At 34.0% G+C, this 18,147-nt stretch overlaps 1 protein-coding gene across 1 annotated transcript; it reads left to right on the forward strand.

Annotated features, from left to right (window-relative positions):
* Positions 1–25: 25 nt before the first annotated feature.
* On the forward strand, positions 26–16,940 carry LOC111701896 (gamma-tubulin complex component 3 homolog). The gene is made up of 21 exons (XM_023473373.1): positions 26–47; positions 283–362; positions 830–955; positions 1,355–1,505; positions 2,019–2,164; positions 2,824–2,917; positions 3,535–3,610; positions 4,186–4,246; positions 5,293–5,406; positions 6,292–6,398; positions 8,193–8,304; positions 8,726–8,863; positions 10,729–10,836; positions 11,322–11,393; positions 11,674–11,741; positions 12,231–12,312; positions 13,714–13,830; positions 14,318–14,371; positions 14,924–15,010; positions 15,600–15,663; positions 16,704–16,940. Exons 1-21 carry the CDS (start codon positions 26–28, stop codon positions 16,748–16,750), a joined length of 1,926 nt encoding a protein of 641 aa, XP_023329141.1. The 3' UTR covers positions 16,751–16,940.
* Positions 16,941–18,147: the final 1,207 nt, after the last annotated feature.

Here is an 18,147-nt window from a genome sequence, read left to right on the forward strand (position 1 = left end):
ACCAATTATACATCAACATTACATAATGCTTCAGATACTTACTAAAGGTAATTTGATATGATCTTTTGACACCCCCTGAAAAAGAGATTTGATTTGATTTGATTTGATTTGATTTGATTTGATTTGATTTGATTTGATTTGATTTGATTTGATTTGATTTGATTTGATTTGATTTGAAGAAGTTCAACTACGTATTCCAAAAAACATCAAGTATTCTAAATAGTTCAACTACTTCTTCTTTCAATGAATCTAGTCTAAGACTGAATTTTTAAATTAACTTTATATTTAGAAACAACACGATCATTCCTGCTCAAGCTTCTCTTACATTAAAACTGTGTGAGTTGGGCTGGCTGTTCATTCAGGTTAGAGAAATACAAAATCCTATATCAATAGTTCTCCTGATCAATCAACGATGTTGTTATTAATGCTTCTGTTTATCCAACAATGATTTCCTGTTAATCAATGATGTTTTTTTATTCCTTGCAGCTAATTTTTGTCTGTATCCCAGCTGAATGTTTTTTAAAGTTCATGAGTTCTGGATTAAAACAATTTCTATTTAGAATACTGCACCGATTGTTATAAATTCTAATCTTTACATTTTATATTAATAAAATGAAGACGGCTTTTTTTATTTCCGTTTCGATTTCTAACAAGCTTTTTTTGAAAGTTTGCATGTAAACTAAGAGAAGCTGTTTGACAGCTTATCTTTGTTTCCATGTTTATGCGTGTCCAATATCCATGCTGATTGAAAGCTTGGTAGAAATGCAATTGAAATCAAAAGTCGTCTTCTTTGTACTAATATATATACGAGGTCGTCTGTATTATTCAGGTTGATGAGTTTTCAGAGAGGCAAGGTGGTGTGAAGGAATATGGTTTAGTGGGACAAAGTTTTGTTACAGCACTGAGGGAAGAGTTGGCTGAATACTACCAGCTTCTTTCTGTATTAGAAGCAGAGGTAAATAGGACAGGACAGGACAGGACAGGACAGGACAGGACAGGACAGGACAGGACAGGACAGGACAGGACAGGACAGGACTGGACTGGACTGGACTGGACTGGACTGGACTGGACTGGACTGGACTGGCCTGGACTGGACTGGACTGGACTGGACTGGACTGGACTGGACTGGACTGGACTGGACTGGACTGGACTGGACTGGACTGGACTAGCCTTATTAAGATCAAATAAGATATTCAATATTCATAATTGCTCGGTGAGTAACAAACAAAGAAACATACGAACAGTCAAGAAGCATTGAGGGTTGATCCTCCCTAAAAAAAGAATCGTAAATAGACTTATAAATGCTATTATTAATTTGTTAAAATTCTTTAACAAATGCAAGGTTTCTATCTAGGCCCGTGATGGTAGGTTGACCCTGCTACAGCTGTGTGTCTGGGCAGCTGAACCAATGAAAAGATTGAAGCTGTTGGTTGAGCTGGTCACAGCTGCTGGAACATGCCGTGGTGGAAGCTTAGCCAGTTGTATATATGCTTTTATAAACCATGGTGAGACGAAGAAAAATATTAAGTTTTATAATAACTTTATTGTCTATATTTCCTTAATGCTGGGATGAGTGAATGGTTAGATAATAAGTTGATTGATTGATTATTAATTATTCAAATATTTATAAGGGCGAGATGAAGAGTAAATTTAGTTTTATTCCAACTTCATATTCGTATATGCCCAAGTACTTGGATGCATGGATGATATGATGGTTGATTGGTTGGTTGGTTGGTTGGTTGGTTGGTTGGTTGGTTGGTTGGTTGGTTGGTTGGTTGGTTGGTTGGTTGGTTGGTTGGTTGGTTGGTTGGTTGGTTGGTTGNTCCACGTCATGATTCCCCCCCCCCCCCATGCTCAACTTAATCCCTCCACCATTCCATCCTCGATTGAACAATTTTGTTTTAACATTTGCTTTTCTCAGAATAAAGCATTTTTTCAAACTTATGGGTGGTTGGTTCGAGGTAGATTGGAAGGTAGTTAATTTATTGATTGATTGACAAGCATTATTCAAATACTAGGAGACCCTAAATTGAATGTATGCGTGAGTACTCTCCTAACAGCAGCATGTAGACCACTGTATACAATGCTTATCCGTTGGATCTTAGATGGGAGCCTGGAGGATCCACATCAGGAGTTTTTTATTGCTAGCGAACCAGGGATACAGGTATAACTTTACACTTTGCTCTGTCATCACTATAGTTTCAGTAGAAGTAAATATTTCCGTTTACTGATAGCGCCGATTGACGGATTTATAACTCGAATTGTAAAAGGAAATAGAAAGCAAGATGGCTATTACCGCTATACTATTTCTATTGGTTCAGAATAGACAGGAAACACATGACTGAACCCTGATTGGATCAGGAGCTAATGGACTTGGTATACAGGAGGGTCATATATGTAATTTTACAATATCCGGAAATATTATTTAGTTTTATGGCGGAGAGAACACATTCTTTTAGCTTAGCAAAATATAAGAGAATATAAAATTAACCATATGAACTTAGTTATAAATAGTTATGTCATAAAACTCTGTTTCCGAGACAAGGTTTTATAACGATATCCTGTCCTAGTTTTCTTGTCCAGAGTTTAGGAAACGATGTAACTTAACTAGTCAGTATTTTAAACTGTTAGATTTACGTTGTAAAACTCATGAGTGAAACCAAGCCGTAGAGGAGATAAACCCAATTAGGTCGGTTTTTCCTAAACATCAAGTCTAGCTAAACTCGAGTCTTCATTTGGGCGTTAACAGACGCTGAAGTTGGGTTTTACTCGGGGTTAAGCACTGGAGTTAAATATGGATTCTCATAAGTTTAATACTACCAGGGAGAGGCATTGTGGCACCACAAGTATACAGTACGGAAGAGTATGATACCAAGATTCATATCTCTAGAATGGAGCAGGAAAATTTTATCAACAGGTAAAATCACAATCAATAGATTATAATACATACTAAGAATGAGTTTTTATGTAAAATAAACTGTCGCGGAATTTCATTTTCATGAGCAGAGGTGTATATTTTCTCGAAAAGTAATTTTCTTCCTTCCCCCCCCCCATTTTTGAAAACATTTTTTGTCCCCAGAAGTTATAAAACCTTGCGAGGATCGCAAAAAAAACATTTAGGGTTTTATACGCTGAAACGGGGAAATAATTTATTTTTATGAAAGAAATATCAAAACTAATGAAAAAAGTAGCCTTTTGATGTCCAATTTTTCATTTTTTCTGTTTTTGAGCTAAAAGGCTCAATTTTTGGGTAATTGTACTTGAAAAGGTCTGAATGGTAAAGTCCCAAGGCCGGTGTGTGTGTGGGGGTGGATTCTGTAATATGTATGTTCGGCCGAAAAGTGAAAGAAATTGTCATATTAAGAATTAATGGTCGGAAAGTTTATGAGGGACAATATTTAATCAAAAGCGAGAAATAGTTAAACCACATACTTTAGCGCGCCGGGTCCAGCTGAAGAGGTGTGGTTAATGATAATAATGATAATAATGATAATAATAATAATAATAATAGTAATAATAGTTTGCTTATCACAGGAAAATCGATAAATTTTCTGCGAAGCGTTTGCTTGGATAATTCTCCTCTACTAGGTAGACAGAAAATAATTGCAAGGTAATATCTCTTTCAAGTTCTGGTATTTAAAAATATTTAATCTATATATAAATTTGGCCTGTCTGTCTGTCTGTCTGTTTGTCTGTTTATATCCAATAAACGTCAAAACGGCTAAACCGCTCGGGCCCAAATTTTTTGTTGGACATCACTTGACCACAGGAAAGGTTTATGAATGATCAAAATTTCAAATATTGGTCTCCATCAAAATTCGATCTTCATTAAATTTTTGAAAATTTTGAAAATCCACGAAATTTTTTTGTGAAAATCCGCGAATTCTTTTTGTTTTGTTTTACGATTTACACAAAGAGAACATGTTCAAATTAATTTAGAAGATGGGCGCGTAGCGTCCTCTAAGGCTAGTAAGTTATAATTTCTCTATAATTTTCTATAATTTTATTAAAAAATCCATGACATTGACTCCAATCAATCCCAAAATCTGGCGAGTTCAGAGAGAGTTACCCTTCTATGCGGTTTTTCAGTTTTTTTTTGGGGGGGGGATCAATAATTATGGTGGGTACAAAGCCCCCCCCCCCCACCATGACTTTCCCCAGTCAATAATAAGTTTGTTTGTATAGATTAGAGGAAACTGATCCTGCCAGTTTATTCTCCTGTGACGTAGATAATCCTTTACTTGAGGTACAAAATACATTTTTTTACAATTTATTATTTTATCAATTATTATAAATTGGGTACAGTTAATACAGAAAAGTTCTAATTTGATTATTCTTGTCATCATTTCTCTCCTTTTTTCCTTTATTTCATCTTCTGTTGACTGTCCCTGATAAATTCGGAATCCAATTTTTAAATACTAGGTTTTTTTTAATAATAATAATTTTAACCTTTTGTAGTTGATCTTTGAGTTACTAGAACAAATTTGGACTTTGTCGGTTTATTGAAACCAGTGCTTAAGATCTGGATCCGTTGGATCCGCAAGATTTTGGCTTCATGGATCCGGATCCGCAAAAAATTGCGGATCCACGGATCTGGATCCAAGGGGTAAAATATCAACCAAAAACTCCAAAAAAAAAAATTTTTACTCCTAAAACCAAAATCTGAACTTTTGTAAAAAATAAAGATTATAAAAATGTCCTCATTTCTGAATGGTTCATCGAGTTTTAGGATAAAAATATTCGAAAAATTAAAACAAAAATTTGAAAATTAGTTTTTGTTAAAAAAAATTCAGTAAATTTTAAAGAAATGACCTGGATCCGGTTTCCAGTGCGGATCCAAGATCCGGATCCGCATCAAAATTAAATGGATCCCAAGCACTGATTGAAACAGACAATCCAAATAAATATTGAGAATACTTTAAAGCAGAAAGGCATTAAATTTCAATGGGTGAAGTATAAAAGTTGCTTGTATCACTGGATACCCAATTAACATTACGAAATGCTAAGTATTTATATCATAGTACAATCGAAAAATTAAATTTTTCCCCAAAATTTATAAATTCAGTACTTTATATTTGGGTTTTATTCGTTTAGTTTCTAAACATTACTTCAGCAAGACCAAAATTGAGAAACTACGATTTATTTCCCCCTCCGGAAATGGCGTCTTCCGTTTCTCTTTTTAGTAAGAATAAACAAACACGGAACTCTGGACCGGATTCGGAAGAAAAGGATCCGTGTTCACTCAGGTTCAGCATAACTGGAATTTAATCACTGATGAATTTAATTGCCTAGGTTGCTGGTGACGCCTTCAGACAGACGGGTCAGCATGTTCTTGACATTATGTTTAATAAATTTAAGTTTATGTCTCATCTTGCAGCACTCAGGAAATATTTACTTCTAGGCCAGGTTAGTAAACAAAAGTGTGCAAAAAGCCTAAAATAGATGAGCGCAGTTTTAACAATTTAAAAAGGACTGTAAGCGTAATTTCAAGTGACCCTCTATTCAAATATGGGAATGCCTATTTACAACGTTACGTTTTAAAGCTTTGTCTGATCAAGTATGAATTAAAAATCAATATTTTTGTTTCTTTTGACTATTTTTTATTTGCGGGTTCTCTGCAAAAGTGACCTGCGCATTTCTTGTATATTAGAAGTAATGGAGATTGAAGAAACTCACAAAAATAAACACTTCAAGTAAGAAAAACAACGATATCTTCAATATTTTTGATCAAATTAAGGGTTCAAGTGTACCGTTGTAAATGGAGATTGAAGAAACTCACAAAAATAAACACTTCAAGTAAGAAAAACAACGATATCTTCAACATTTTTGATCAAATTAAGGGTTAAATGGAGATTGAAGAAACTCACAAAAATAAATACTTCAAGTAAGAAAAACAACGATATCTTCAACATTTTTGATCAAATTAAGGGTTCAAGTGAACCGTTGTAAATGGGGCATTGCCATCTTTTCACGGAAATTGTAGGGTCACTTAAAATTATGCTTACAGTCCCTTTAATCTTCTTTAAATAAGATATTTATGATTCTAGATATTTATGATCACTGATCAGCCTTTGGAAACCACACAACAAGTCCTCAAGAATTGAATACTATGAAACATATTTGCCGAATAACATAGGCTTTGATGAAAAGAAAGAAAAAGATTTATCTAATGATTTATTGTAGAAAATTCGAAGATTAAATTGATTGATTGATTGATTGATTGATTGATTTGCGACATTTTTATATTGATCATGTTAGGATCAGAAATGATTTTATCTTGTGCTTTTTTAGGGGGATATAATGAGATACTTACTCGACCTTCTGGATACAGAACTATCCCAGCCAGCTACCGAACTATATCCACATAATCTAGCTGGGATATTGGAGACTGCTATCAGGTAAATACTGGATACAGAACTATCCCAGCCAGCTACTGAACTATATCCATACTGAACTATATTCACATAACCTAGCTGGGATATTGGAAACTGCTATCAAGTAAATACTGGATACAGGGATATCCCAGCATACTACTGAACTATATTCACATAACCTAGCTGGGATATTGGAGACTGCTATCAGGTAAATACTGGATACAGGGATATCCCAGCCTACTACTGAACTTTATTCACATAATCTAGCTGGGATATTAGAGACAGCTATCAGGTAAATACTGGATACAGGGATAACCAGCCTACTACTGAACTATATTCACATAATCTAGCTGGGATATTAGAGACTGCTATCAAGTAAATACTGGATACAGGGATATCCCAGCATACTACTGAACTATATTCACATAATCTAGCTGGGATATTAAAGACTGCTATCAAGTAAATACTGGATACAGGGATATCCCAGCCAGCTACTGAACTATATCCACATAATCTAGCTGGGATATTGGAGACTGCTATCAGGTAAATACTGGATACAGGGATATCCCAGCATACTACTGAACTATATCCACATAATCTAGCTGGGATATTAAAGACTGCTATCAGGTATATACTGGATACAGGGATAACCAGCCAACTATCTAACGATGTACTATCCCAAAGGCCTTTTCTCAAGCGGCAACTTCCCAAGTGTATTTTTACAAGTGGCAACTTCCCAAATGTGCAATTTCCTAAGCGCTAACTTCCCAAATGTACATTTTCCCAAATGACTATTTCCCAAATACTCATTTTCCCAAAAGACAATTTCCCAAATACAAATTTTCCCAAATGACAATATCCCAAGTGGCAACCTTTCCATGAAGGAAAAGTGGCAACTTCCCAAATGTACATTTTCACAAGTAAAAGTTTCCTTAAATAGTTTACTGTATTTCTTTAAAACAAGAAATAATCGCAGCGCTCGGCCCCAGCCAATCCTAGCCGCAGCGCTGGGCCCCCATTGTAGCCTGCGGTTTCCTAAAAAAAAAATTCAGCTTATTTGGTCGAACCGTTTGGCCAGCTAACATATGTTTAAATATATATATATAAGAACGAAGAGCGTTATTATATTGATTTGATGAATAGCATGGTTGGATAAATGAATGATTGGTTCATTCATTGACTTCATTGATTAAAGGGAGTGACCGGCTATGTACGGTAGTTGAACTGAGTATGCAGTGTTGTGGAAAACTTCTTTTGGATTCGTTTGAGACATTGTAAACTTTTTAAAGATCTGTAAATCCTGAGTTTGAGCGCAAATTCGACGTTCAAAACTCCTACTTTGGGGGGTAGATACGTTTTCAGAATAAGTTTTTTTCAATTATTAAATACCGACGACATAAAATGTAAAAAAAGTTCTACAATAAACTACAGAACTATAGGAACATGTTGAGAAAATAAAAATTAATCTTATCATCGAAAATAAGTAATCTTGTTCAATTATTAGTTTCTATTTTATTGATTTATTGACAAATTTCTTTTGTGAAATATGTTCCTAACCATCTAATTAGATTACTGTATAATTTTTACTTCATTTTCGTTGTCGTTATTTAATAAATTTAAAAAAACTAATTCTGAAAACGTATCCACCCCCAAAGTAGGAGTTTTGAACGTCGAAATTGCGCTAAAACTCACGATTTACAGATCTTTAAAAAGTTTAATATGCCTGAAATGAATCCGAAAGAAGTTTTCCACAACACTGCATACTCAGTTCAAATACCTACCATAGCCGGTCATTTCCTTTAATTGATTTTATTTTAGATCAACGAACACACAGTACGAGGATACAGATATTCTGGAGAGACTTGATGTTCGACTTTTAGAGATTCAACCTGGAGATTCAGGGTGGGATGTGTTCTCATTAGATTATAAGGTATGATACTAGTTCCCCTTAGGAAGGGGTGGTTTATGTATTGTGTCTGTATGATCATAAATTTATCACTTTATCAATTGCCTCAATTTTTTTTGTGTTACTTGCTAGAACCATTGGAATGTTCTTAGCTTGATTGATAAGTTATTTCATATGTTAAAGTAAATCCTGTTTGTTTGTAAGTCTTATCAAAACCCAGAAATCCATTGACCGATTTGTCTCAAATTTGGTCATTTGATTGAGGAATTTGGTAGAGCCATGGGAATCATGTAATGTTGAGTGGGATGAATTTTTTTCAACCCTCTTGTTTCTACGCAAAGATGAGTTCGTAAACTAGTAAGATTTTAAAGTGTGGATATACCAAGGGGGGAATAGGGTTAGCGATTTAAGATTTATAATTATTAATTTATGTTGTTCTGTTTAGGTGAGCGGGCCTATTGGAGTAGTGTTTACCCCGGATATAATGACAAGATATCTAATGCTGTTCAACACACTGTGGAGAGCTAAACGTATGGAATGGGTTCTATCTGGAGTCTGGAGAAAACTAGCGTATATACAGAAGGTAGATTAAGTTCTTATTTAGATTCTTTAGGAACTTAACTTAATAATGTGGGAACTCTTGTATTGTGGATATCGAGACTAATAATTAATCTCTATCTTTTGTTAATCTGCAGATTAATTTAATCTTTATTCTATATGCCGCATGCTAATTATTCCCTGCAGATTACAGAGGAATAACAAATTGAGCATTGGCCCTCACGGTGCTTAGGGTCCGCACTGGATAAAAATGGATCCGGATCCAGGTCATTTCTTTAAGATTTTTGGTTTTATTTTTTTCGCCTATTTTTATTCTAAAACTTGATGAACCATTGAGAAATTTTTATAATCTCACTTTTTTCAAAAGTTCAGATTTGGGGTTTTGGAGTAAAAAAGATTTTTTTGCAGTTTTTAGTTAATATTTTACCCCTTGTATCCGGATCCGTGGATCTGCATATTTTTGCAGATCCGGATCCAGGAAGCCAAAATCTTGCGGATCAAACGGATCCGGATCCTAAGCACTGGATCCTCAATTTAATAGTGCCTGCTGTTGATATCAAGATCAACTGAGTGTCCAACACAAAAGTTCCCAGGCCAGATATTAATAAAAATGTGCAATGTATCACTAGGTTTAAAATCCAGTTTTGATTCTTCTGTTAATATCTTCTCTGCACTAGGAGGGTGTACTTCCATGTTTTATTCCACACAGGGTTCGGTTCAGCCTCAAAAAACTAGGAGAGAGGTTATAATCAGAGTTTTACTTTGAGTTTCATGTCCAAATCTTGGTTACGCCTAATGGTCTGAAAGGTGGAGCACACTAAGAAATCAATTCCAAATGCTGTTTGTGACAAATAGAGGGGTTTGAAATATGAAGTAGGTAGGAAAGGAGGGAACCCTACTTTTCTCCCGTATCTATACTCTTTCCGAGTTCTGTGGCATTTTAAAGGTTACCCATTGAAGTTCCACCGCATTACATTAATGGGGAGTTGCTGCTATCGTACTTCAGAATACGGCCTCGTCTATAGCAATCTTTTCCTCGCAGCCGTCAGAGTATAAACCAGTATCATAGTGCATGGTGCACAACCTAACAGAATTCTTATTTTTATGTTTCCATTTTCCTTGTTTCTGGCACTTGGAAGGGGAAGAGAAGCATATCACACAGAAACCCGTCCCTCCCTGCATTATTATTTTTTTTCAAGTAGGGTGTTAAGCAATGTATATTCCACAGAGGGTTCCGCTCAGCTGCGTGAAATTAGGAGTGCTGTATAAGAACCTGACTGTGCTCAAGTTCCGAGGCAACTGGGAATACACAAATACATTTACGGTTTTATCTAGTTTTATTTTCGCTTTTACAAACTCCATCAAATTAATATTTCTTCTGAATATTCACGTTTAGTACACAATCTGTAGTTCAAGGTTCCACCGTTAACAATAATGTCTTGTACTTACTTTTTATTAGACATTTTCCCAAGCAGTACTTTCCAAAGTATCTAACGCTCGGCTCTTTAGCGTTAAGTTACAAGCCAACGAGTACGGTTCAGCACAATCTAAATCATAAATAAACTTCATTTATAATTTTGTCAGAGCAAGTGTTTTCATTTTTATACCAGTAATCACGTTTATCATCTATATATAAAAGGTGTAATCTCTGTTTGTCTGTTTGAATGGTTGATCATAACTCATGAACCCCTTGACCGATTTGCCTCAACCTTCAGAACCACGGGAATGTTTTTAGCTAAGTTTTGGGATTCTATGTTAAGTGGCTCGACAATATAGGGAAACATAGCTAGACTGCAATTTACGGTAAGATCGGGTTAACGGAGGGAGTAACTATGAGTACCTTGGCCAACGCTGGGTTTCCAAGCTATTAAATGAATATTGTATATTTAGATAAGCCGTGAACTGACTGAGCTCCGTCCAGTTTTACATCACGCAAACTTAATTGCGAGTGAGATGATACATTTCGTTCATCAGATGGCGTACTACATTACATTCGAGGTTAATATATTACTAAGTAACTTGCGGATTTATGGCAGAGAAATAAATTAGAAAATTAGCAAAATTGCACACTTACATTGCTTTAACAGTCCCAAAAAATTGAAATTTACTTAACTTACAAAATTATACATGGATTAAGGTGTAAAGTTAGACAGTATTTCAGCTGTGAATATTTTCTTGAAAATTTAACGGTTGCACAGGACGAGAACATTTTCAGAGAATTGTATTCGCTCAACTTGAATGACAAATTTTTAGGGTTAAATAAATTTATATTTAGATAAAAAGTATCTAAAAGGGCGAAAAAAACTTGCCTTTTGATTTCCAATATTTAAAATTTTTCCAGAGAATTCAAATCATTTTTGTACATATACACCCATGTAATATTTAAATAATATCTCATTTTCCTTGGAATTATGTGTACACTGTACAGTACTGAACAGTTCATTTAAACTGAATCTTAAAATGATAATGTTTCTTGTATCCAGGTTATGGAATGTGGATGGGATACTCTAGTAAAACAGATTGATACAGCTGAAACTTTAGAGGATGTTATTCAGGTTAAATTTCTAATATTTCCCCAGCCCCNGGGTAGGGAGAGGGCTGTCATGGCGAAATTAAAATAACAGGAAATTCTGTGTTTTTTTTTTCATTTTCATTGGCCTAGTCCTCAACAAGTTAGATTTACATTTCACACAAGACGTGTGTCATTAATCAACTTTGTTACATTAATTTCCGTCCTTGGGCGGTTATTTTTGAGGGGGACTTGATTTTCAAGGAATGATGTTAAAATTTTCATTTATTTATTTATTCAGTTATTTATTTATTTATTTATTTCAGGCTCATGAAGAATTCCTTTCCACCATCATATCCCGGGCTCTATTGGATCATAGAACTATAGAGATAAGGTAATAACATATTCGATATCGGTAATATGGTGGAGTTTTTAAGTTAGGATGGATATTGGATATATCGGTTACTTTTCCCCCCCTTTTACCTCGTTTTTATCAAGTTGAATTGGCAGAATTAGTTCTTTAATAAATTTGATGCCGAAATTTATAAACCAATTCATTGGACCAAAATTTGTGATTCCGATTTTAAGGGTTTTTTGCCAGTTAGTTTCACCGCCAAAGTACAGGCCTTGACGAGATAACATATATAAGTACGGCCCCGGCCAGTGGCTTTCTGGGGATGATTCGTAATGGTTTGTCGTAAATAAAAAAATAATTGAATTGGATCAAGGGTGACTGTGTTTGGTTACAAGTTTTAATAGCAGATTAGGGTAAGCATCGACTGTTCGTAGCCGAATAGAGTATACTAAAAAATTATTAATATACAAATATAAAGAAAGAAGTTAATAAATATATTTTTTTTAAATCAAAATACGTTTTATTAAGAAACCAGTTGCGAACCATCTACGACCGTATTCTTGAGTTCCAAAATATTCAGGAGAAACTTTATCAGGAAGCAGTTTCAGAGGTAAGATATAAATAGTTTTTATTTAGACATTTATTGTTTTATTGTGTTTAATGACCCTCTATTTAAATCCATTATCTAATCAAAAATGGGAAATATCACGTCGTTTTTTTTCGCTTGAAAACTGTTTAATTACGATAATTCCTCCTTAACTTAGCTTTAAAAGGTACTGTTATGTATCGGTCATGCCACTCTATAAATGAAGGGCCACATGATACTACGTTTAAAGGTACTGTTGTGGATCGGTCATACCACTCTAAATGAAGTGCCACATGATACTACGTTTAAAGGTACTGTTATGTATCGGTCATGCCACTCTATAAATGAAGTGCCACATGATATTACGTTTAAATGTACTGTTATGTATCGGTCATGCCACTCTAAATGAAGTGACACATGATATTACGTTTAAAGGTACTGTTATGTATCGGTCATACCACTCTATAAATGAAGTGCCACATGATATTACGTTTAAATGTACTGTTATGGATCGCGTCATGCCACTCTAAATGAAGTGCCACATGATATTACGTCTAAAGGTACTATTATGTATCGGACATGCCACTCCATAAATGAAGTGCCACATGATATTACGTTTAAATGTACTGTTATGTATCGGTCATGCCACTCTAAATGAAGTGCCACATGATACTACGTCTAAAGGTACTGTTATGGATCGCGTCATGCCACTCTATAAATGAAGTGTCACATGATACTACGTTTAAAGGTACTGTTGTGGATCGGTCATGCCACTCTATAAATGAAGTGCCACATGATATTACGTTTAAATGTACTGTTATGTATCGGTCATTCCACTCTATAAATGAAGTGCCACATGATATTACGTTTAAATGTACTGTTATGGATCGCGTCATGCCACTCTCTAAATGAAGTGCCACATGATACTACGTTTAAAGGTACTGTTGTGGATCGGTCATGACACTATAAATGAAGGGCCACATGTCAAGATCACGTCAAATCAAAGCAAAGTTGAGGCAAGATTGAAATCTTACATATTCTCAAACATAAATTCTCTTTCTAAAGAGTTTTATAGGAGAAGATGCAATAAAATCAGATGATGCTTAATTAATTAAACATAAAACTATATTGGTAAGGTTGGTTGAAATCAATAAAAGAACATCTTCAAGGAACAGTTGAAAAATTTATAAATATCCGGGCTAAAAGATCCAGGTATAGGGAGTAATTGAAACTCCTTCCTGTGCAATCAATCCCTAATACCATTTGATTTGATTTGATTTGATTTGATTTGATTTGATTTGATTTGATTTGATTTGATTTGATTTGATTTGATTTGATTTGATTTGATTTGATTTGATTTGATTTGATTTGATTTGATTTGATTTGATTTGATTTGATTTGATTTGATTTGATTTGATTTGATAGATTGAATCCCGACACACCTATGAAGCTCTGGTAGCAGCTAGAACTGGGACAGGAGAATATGGAACTGATCAAGAACAGGAGAACAAGGAGACAGACAGGAGAAAGGAGTTTATCAAGGTCAGGGGCCTGGGGCATTTTGATTTTTAATTTTGGTCTTGGTCTTAATATTAGTTTTGCTTTTATAATATGGCTCTTGGACTTAATATCAGTTTGCTCTTAATCTTGTCCTCAATCTCGGTCTCGTTCTTGCTCTTTGTCTTAATTTCAATTTGCTCTTAATCTTGTCCTCAATCTCGGTCTCGGTCTTGCTCTTTGTCTTAATCTCAGTTTGCTCTTAATCTTTTCCTAAATCTCAGTCTTGGTCTCGTTCTCGGTCTCGGTCTCGGTCTCGGTCTTGGTCTCGGTCTCGGTCTCGGTCCAGGTCCAGGTCTAGGTCTAAATCTAGGTCTAGGTCTTGGCCTATGGTGGCCTTGGTCTTGCTCTTGCTCTTGGTCGAGGTCGAGGTCTTAATCGATCTTAATAAGAATCTTGTCCTCGTTTTTTATTGTTCTTTGTCTCGGATTGTCTCATTCATGATGTTTTTTTCAAACTAATCCATGTGTAGGGAAAGCTGGGAGCTGCAAAAGCAAATCTAAGAATTGTCTCACTCAGTTATCAGGTTAATATTCATTAGCCATTAATGAAGTAGAAAAAATGAGAAATTTCAAGAGTGATTTTTGCTGCTCTTGGGAGGGAATTTTATTTTTTTAAATTGCTAATAGAAGATATTTCACCCTTTTGTATTTTTTTTCGCATAAATTCCTTTATTTCCCCCTGTAAATCATTCATTTTTTTCAAATTTATAACACAATACCCCAAAAATATTCTTAACACTGAAGATAAGATAAGATAAGATAGATAAGATAAAGTTTATTGCTAAAATAAATGTATCTGTATACAGATAGAGTTTACAATCACAAAATTGATGATTATATTAACAGTACAAGTATAAAGCAATTAGATGGAAAATAGCTCTTGGCTGTTATGATTATTTTTTCCACCTAATGTTAGTAATAATAACAAAATATTTCAAGATAATAAAATTAAGTTTTATAAAGAAGTGAAGGAATGATTTTTCAAGAAAATATACACCCCTATTAGCGTGTTAGATATGTTCGGAGTTAAGGTCATAAGTGTATTTTTGTTTAGCTTTATAAAATACTTTTGTCAGGATATGGTTCGAACCTTCCTTTTCCAGCTGACCTGCAGCAATGATGACAGTTTACAAGGATTATCTTTCAGATTAGATTTCAACCAGGTGAACTAGTTTCAGATCAGATTTCAACCAGGTGAACTAGTTTCAGATTAGATTTCAACCAGGTGAACTAGTTTCAGATTAGATTTCAACCAGGTGAACTAGTTTCAGATTAGATTTCAACCAAGTGAACTAGTTTCAGATTAGATTTCAACCAGGTAAACTAGTTTCAGATTAGATTTCAACCAGGTAAACTAGTTTCAGATTAGATTTCAACCAGGTGAATCGTGAGCTGAATTCTCTAGCTTTGTGATATCATAATTTTCATTTTTTCCTTAAAGATAAAGAATCGGTTTTTTTGTCAATTATCTTGTTTTTTTCAATTAATGGTTGGTGCGGAAATCGGAATCTTGTGTAAATATGTACAAAAATTATCATTAGCCATGATTATAATACTGAACTACAAATAACTTCACACAAATCTGTTTTCTGTGAAAAAATCTCCCCCCTACCCCCTCCCCTAACAAAGTAATTTTGTAAGTATATTTAATTATTTTGCTAAACCTCGTTCAAATCCTCTATATTGTTTACACATAATGGACTATATTTTTTAACATGTGTAATGACTATTATTAATACCAACTTTTTTCAGCACTATAAGAAGAAAGATAGTCGATTATCTAGACCTCTCACCTTCTCTCATAGACGAATGACAGGAAACCAAACATTTAATAACACATTTTCTTTTCACATTTTTTTCTCAATTTTTTGTTCTTTGATGATTTTGACGTTTTTTCATGTATCTTTTCTGATTCAACTATTTTTATATTTGTTTATGCATGGTATCGGTTATTAACTTGTTCGTTTATTTGTTCAGTTGTTAGCTTTTTTCTCGAAATATTTGCTCATTTTCTTGTTTACACAATTGGAACCAATTTTCTGCAAATCTGCCTTTCTTATAATTGTATGAATTGTGCCCGCGCAGAGCTGACCCATTGCTAGGAAAACTGAGACTCATTGTTTGAATATTGTTCCGTATTTAGCTGTGATTAGTTTAGATGGTAACTACTAGGTGTCTCTCCGACTAAGCTCTAATGTCTGTAATAAACCAATATTTGGTCCTTATTTAAATGAATTTAATTTTAGAAAATATTTCAATTTGCATTCGTTGCATAGACATTTTTTTCAATCCAAAATGTTAAAAACGTCTGTAATATGCGGCTTATACCATATGAAGTATTTTCCTTTTTATAATTTTAGTTTACCAACGTCATTCTTAACAGTATTCAAGAGCTTTTTCTTGATTTCTTGATCACTCATATATTTTCCTATTTTTTTTTTACTCGCACATTTGCTTGATTTGTTGTTAACTTATTTGTTTGATTTTTTGCTAACTCGTTTATTTTATTTGTTGCTTACTCGTTTGTTTTATTTGTTGCTAACTCGTTTATTTTATTTGTTGCTTACTCGTTTGTTTTATTTGTTGCTAACTCGTTTGTTTTATTTGTTGCCTACTCGTTTGTTTTATTTGTTGCTAACTCGTTTCTTTTATTTGTTGTTAACTCGTTTGTTTGATTTGTTGCTAACTCGTTTGTTTTATTTGTTGCTATTTAGTTTGTTTGATTTTTTGTTAATTCGTTTTTTTTGTTGCCAACTTTCTATTTTCTTCATCGCTGTTTACTTGTGAACACTCACTCGTTCCATTTAATAATTTATTCATTATTTTTGTAAAAATAAATGTTTGGTTTTGACCCAGGTCTAAACGGGTCTCTTACCGGAAGTCAGATGTCCTATATTGAATGACAGGCAGACTCAGACGAGAATTCTATTTCCGGTGTACAAGACGGATACTCCACTTCCGGTGGACAAACTTACACTGCTTCCAATCCTGAGACAGAAGATGGATCCAACTCTGAATCTTGGTGAACAATTAATCTGGTTTGATACCAGACAAATAGTTCTCTCATATAACAAATACAATTTCGATAGATTACCACAGCTTTTTCAATCAAACTTCAAATCTTAAAGGGACTGTAAGCGTAATTTCATGTGACCCTCAATGCAAAAATGCCAATGCCTGATTTAGTATTTTACTTTAATCTGATCAAGTATAAATAGATATCAATGTTTAACATTGAAAACTGATTTTCTTCAGTTGTGGTTTCTCAACAAAAGTGACATCATAATTTAACACTTTCACATCTAGAAAAACCACAACATTTTTCATATAATTGATTAGATAAAGGTTTCAAGGGTACCGTTGTAAATCGGGCATTTCCATCTTTGCACTTGAAATTACGCTTACAGTCCCTTTAATATTAACAGAAACTGATCGAAGTTGAGTTTAATAATTAAAAGATTACTTAAATTAGGATAAATACAGTTGTATGTATTGTGTAATACTACAAAGCATAATCCAGTGCAAAAAAAACTATTTTCGAATAAGTGACTGTAAAGGCTTGCTTGCCATATGTAACCAATATTTTAACTTTTTTTAAAACTACTAAAACCATTTAGAAAATATTATCCAAATTAAAGAACAGCACTAGTCTTTTGTTATAATATTAATTTATTCCACAATATTATTAATCCATTTCTATTTTATTGTAATAAATCTTAAGTTCCAATTAACCAAGTTATACGAATTTTTATTTTATGTTTATAAATGTCTCGTCTGTCTGGGCCCTCGCTCGACCCGGCCAGGTAGGGTTGGAACCTTCTGCCGCCATGAGCCTCCGCTATGCAGCATGAGAGCCTCTTAGATTTGTCAGGCAGTACGAGCCTTCGCTGTAAAGAAATTATTATGCGTAATGCATCAAAATGTGACTGCGTGTTACAGGAGGTTTTTTAAAACTTGTGTTTTTAGTTTTACTAAAATATTTACTATTTTTCGACATGAGAGGTTTCGGATAGATTTATCAATAATCATAAATAATGCCCAATTTTGACTAATAAATTGGTTTAATATTTTTTACGTGAAAAGGAAAATATTTAGAGAAATAATTTGAATTGAATTTTATTTAATATTTTTTATTATTTGCTTTAAGCAATACCTTTTTTTGTAATTCTTGTTAAACCTAGAAAGTTTTGATCATTTTTTAAGCGAATTTCGCAAAAATGTTCGAGACATTTTGTGATAGGTCGTATTTTATTGCAAAAATTTTTCAACAATGTAAAGATTAATATCATATGTAAATCCT

This window comes from Eurytemora carolleeae, unplaced genomic scaffold (genome assembly GCF_000591075.1).
Source record: "Eurytemora carolleeae unplaced genomic scaffold, Eaff_2.0 scaffold397, whole genome shotgun sequence".
Lineage (NCBI taxonomy): Eukaryota > Metazoa > Arthropoda > Copepoda > Calanoida > Temoridae > Eurytemora > Eurytemora carolleeae.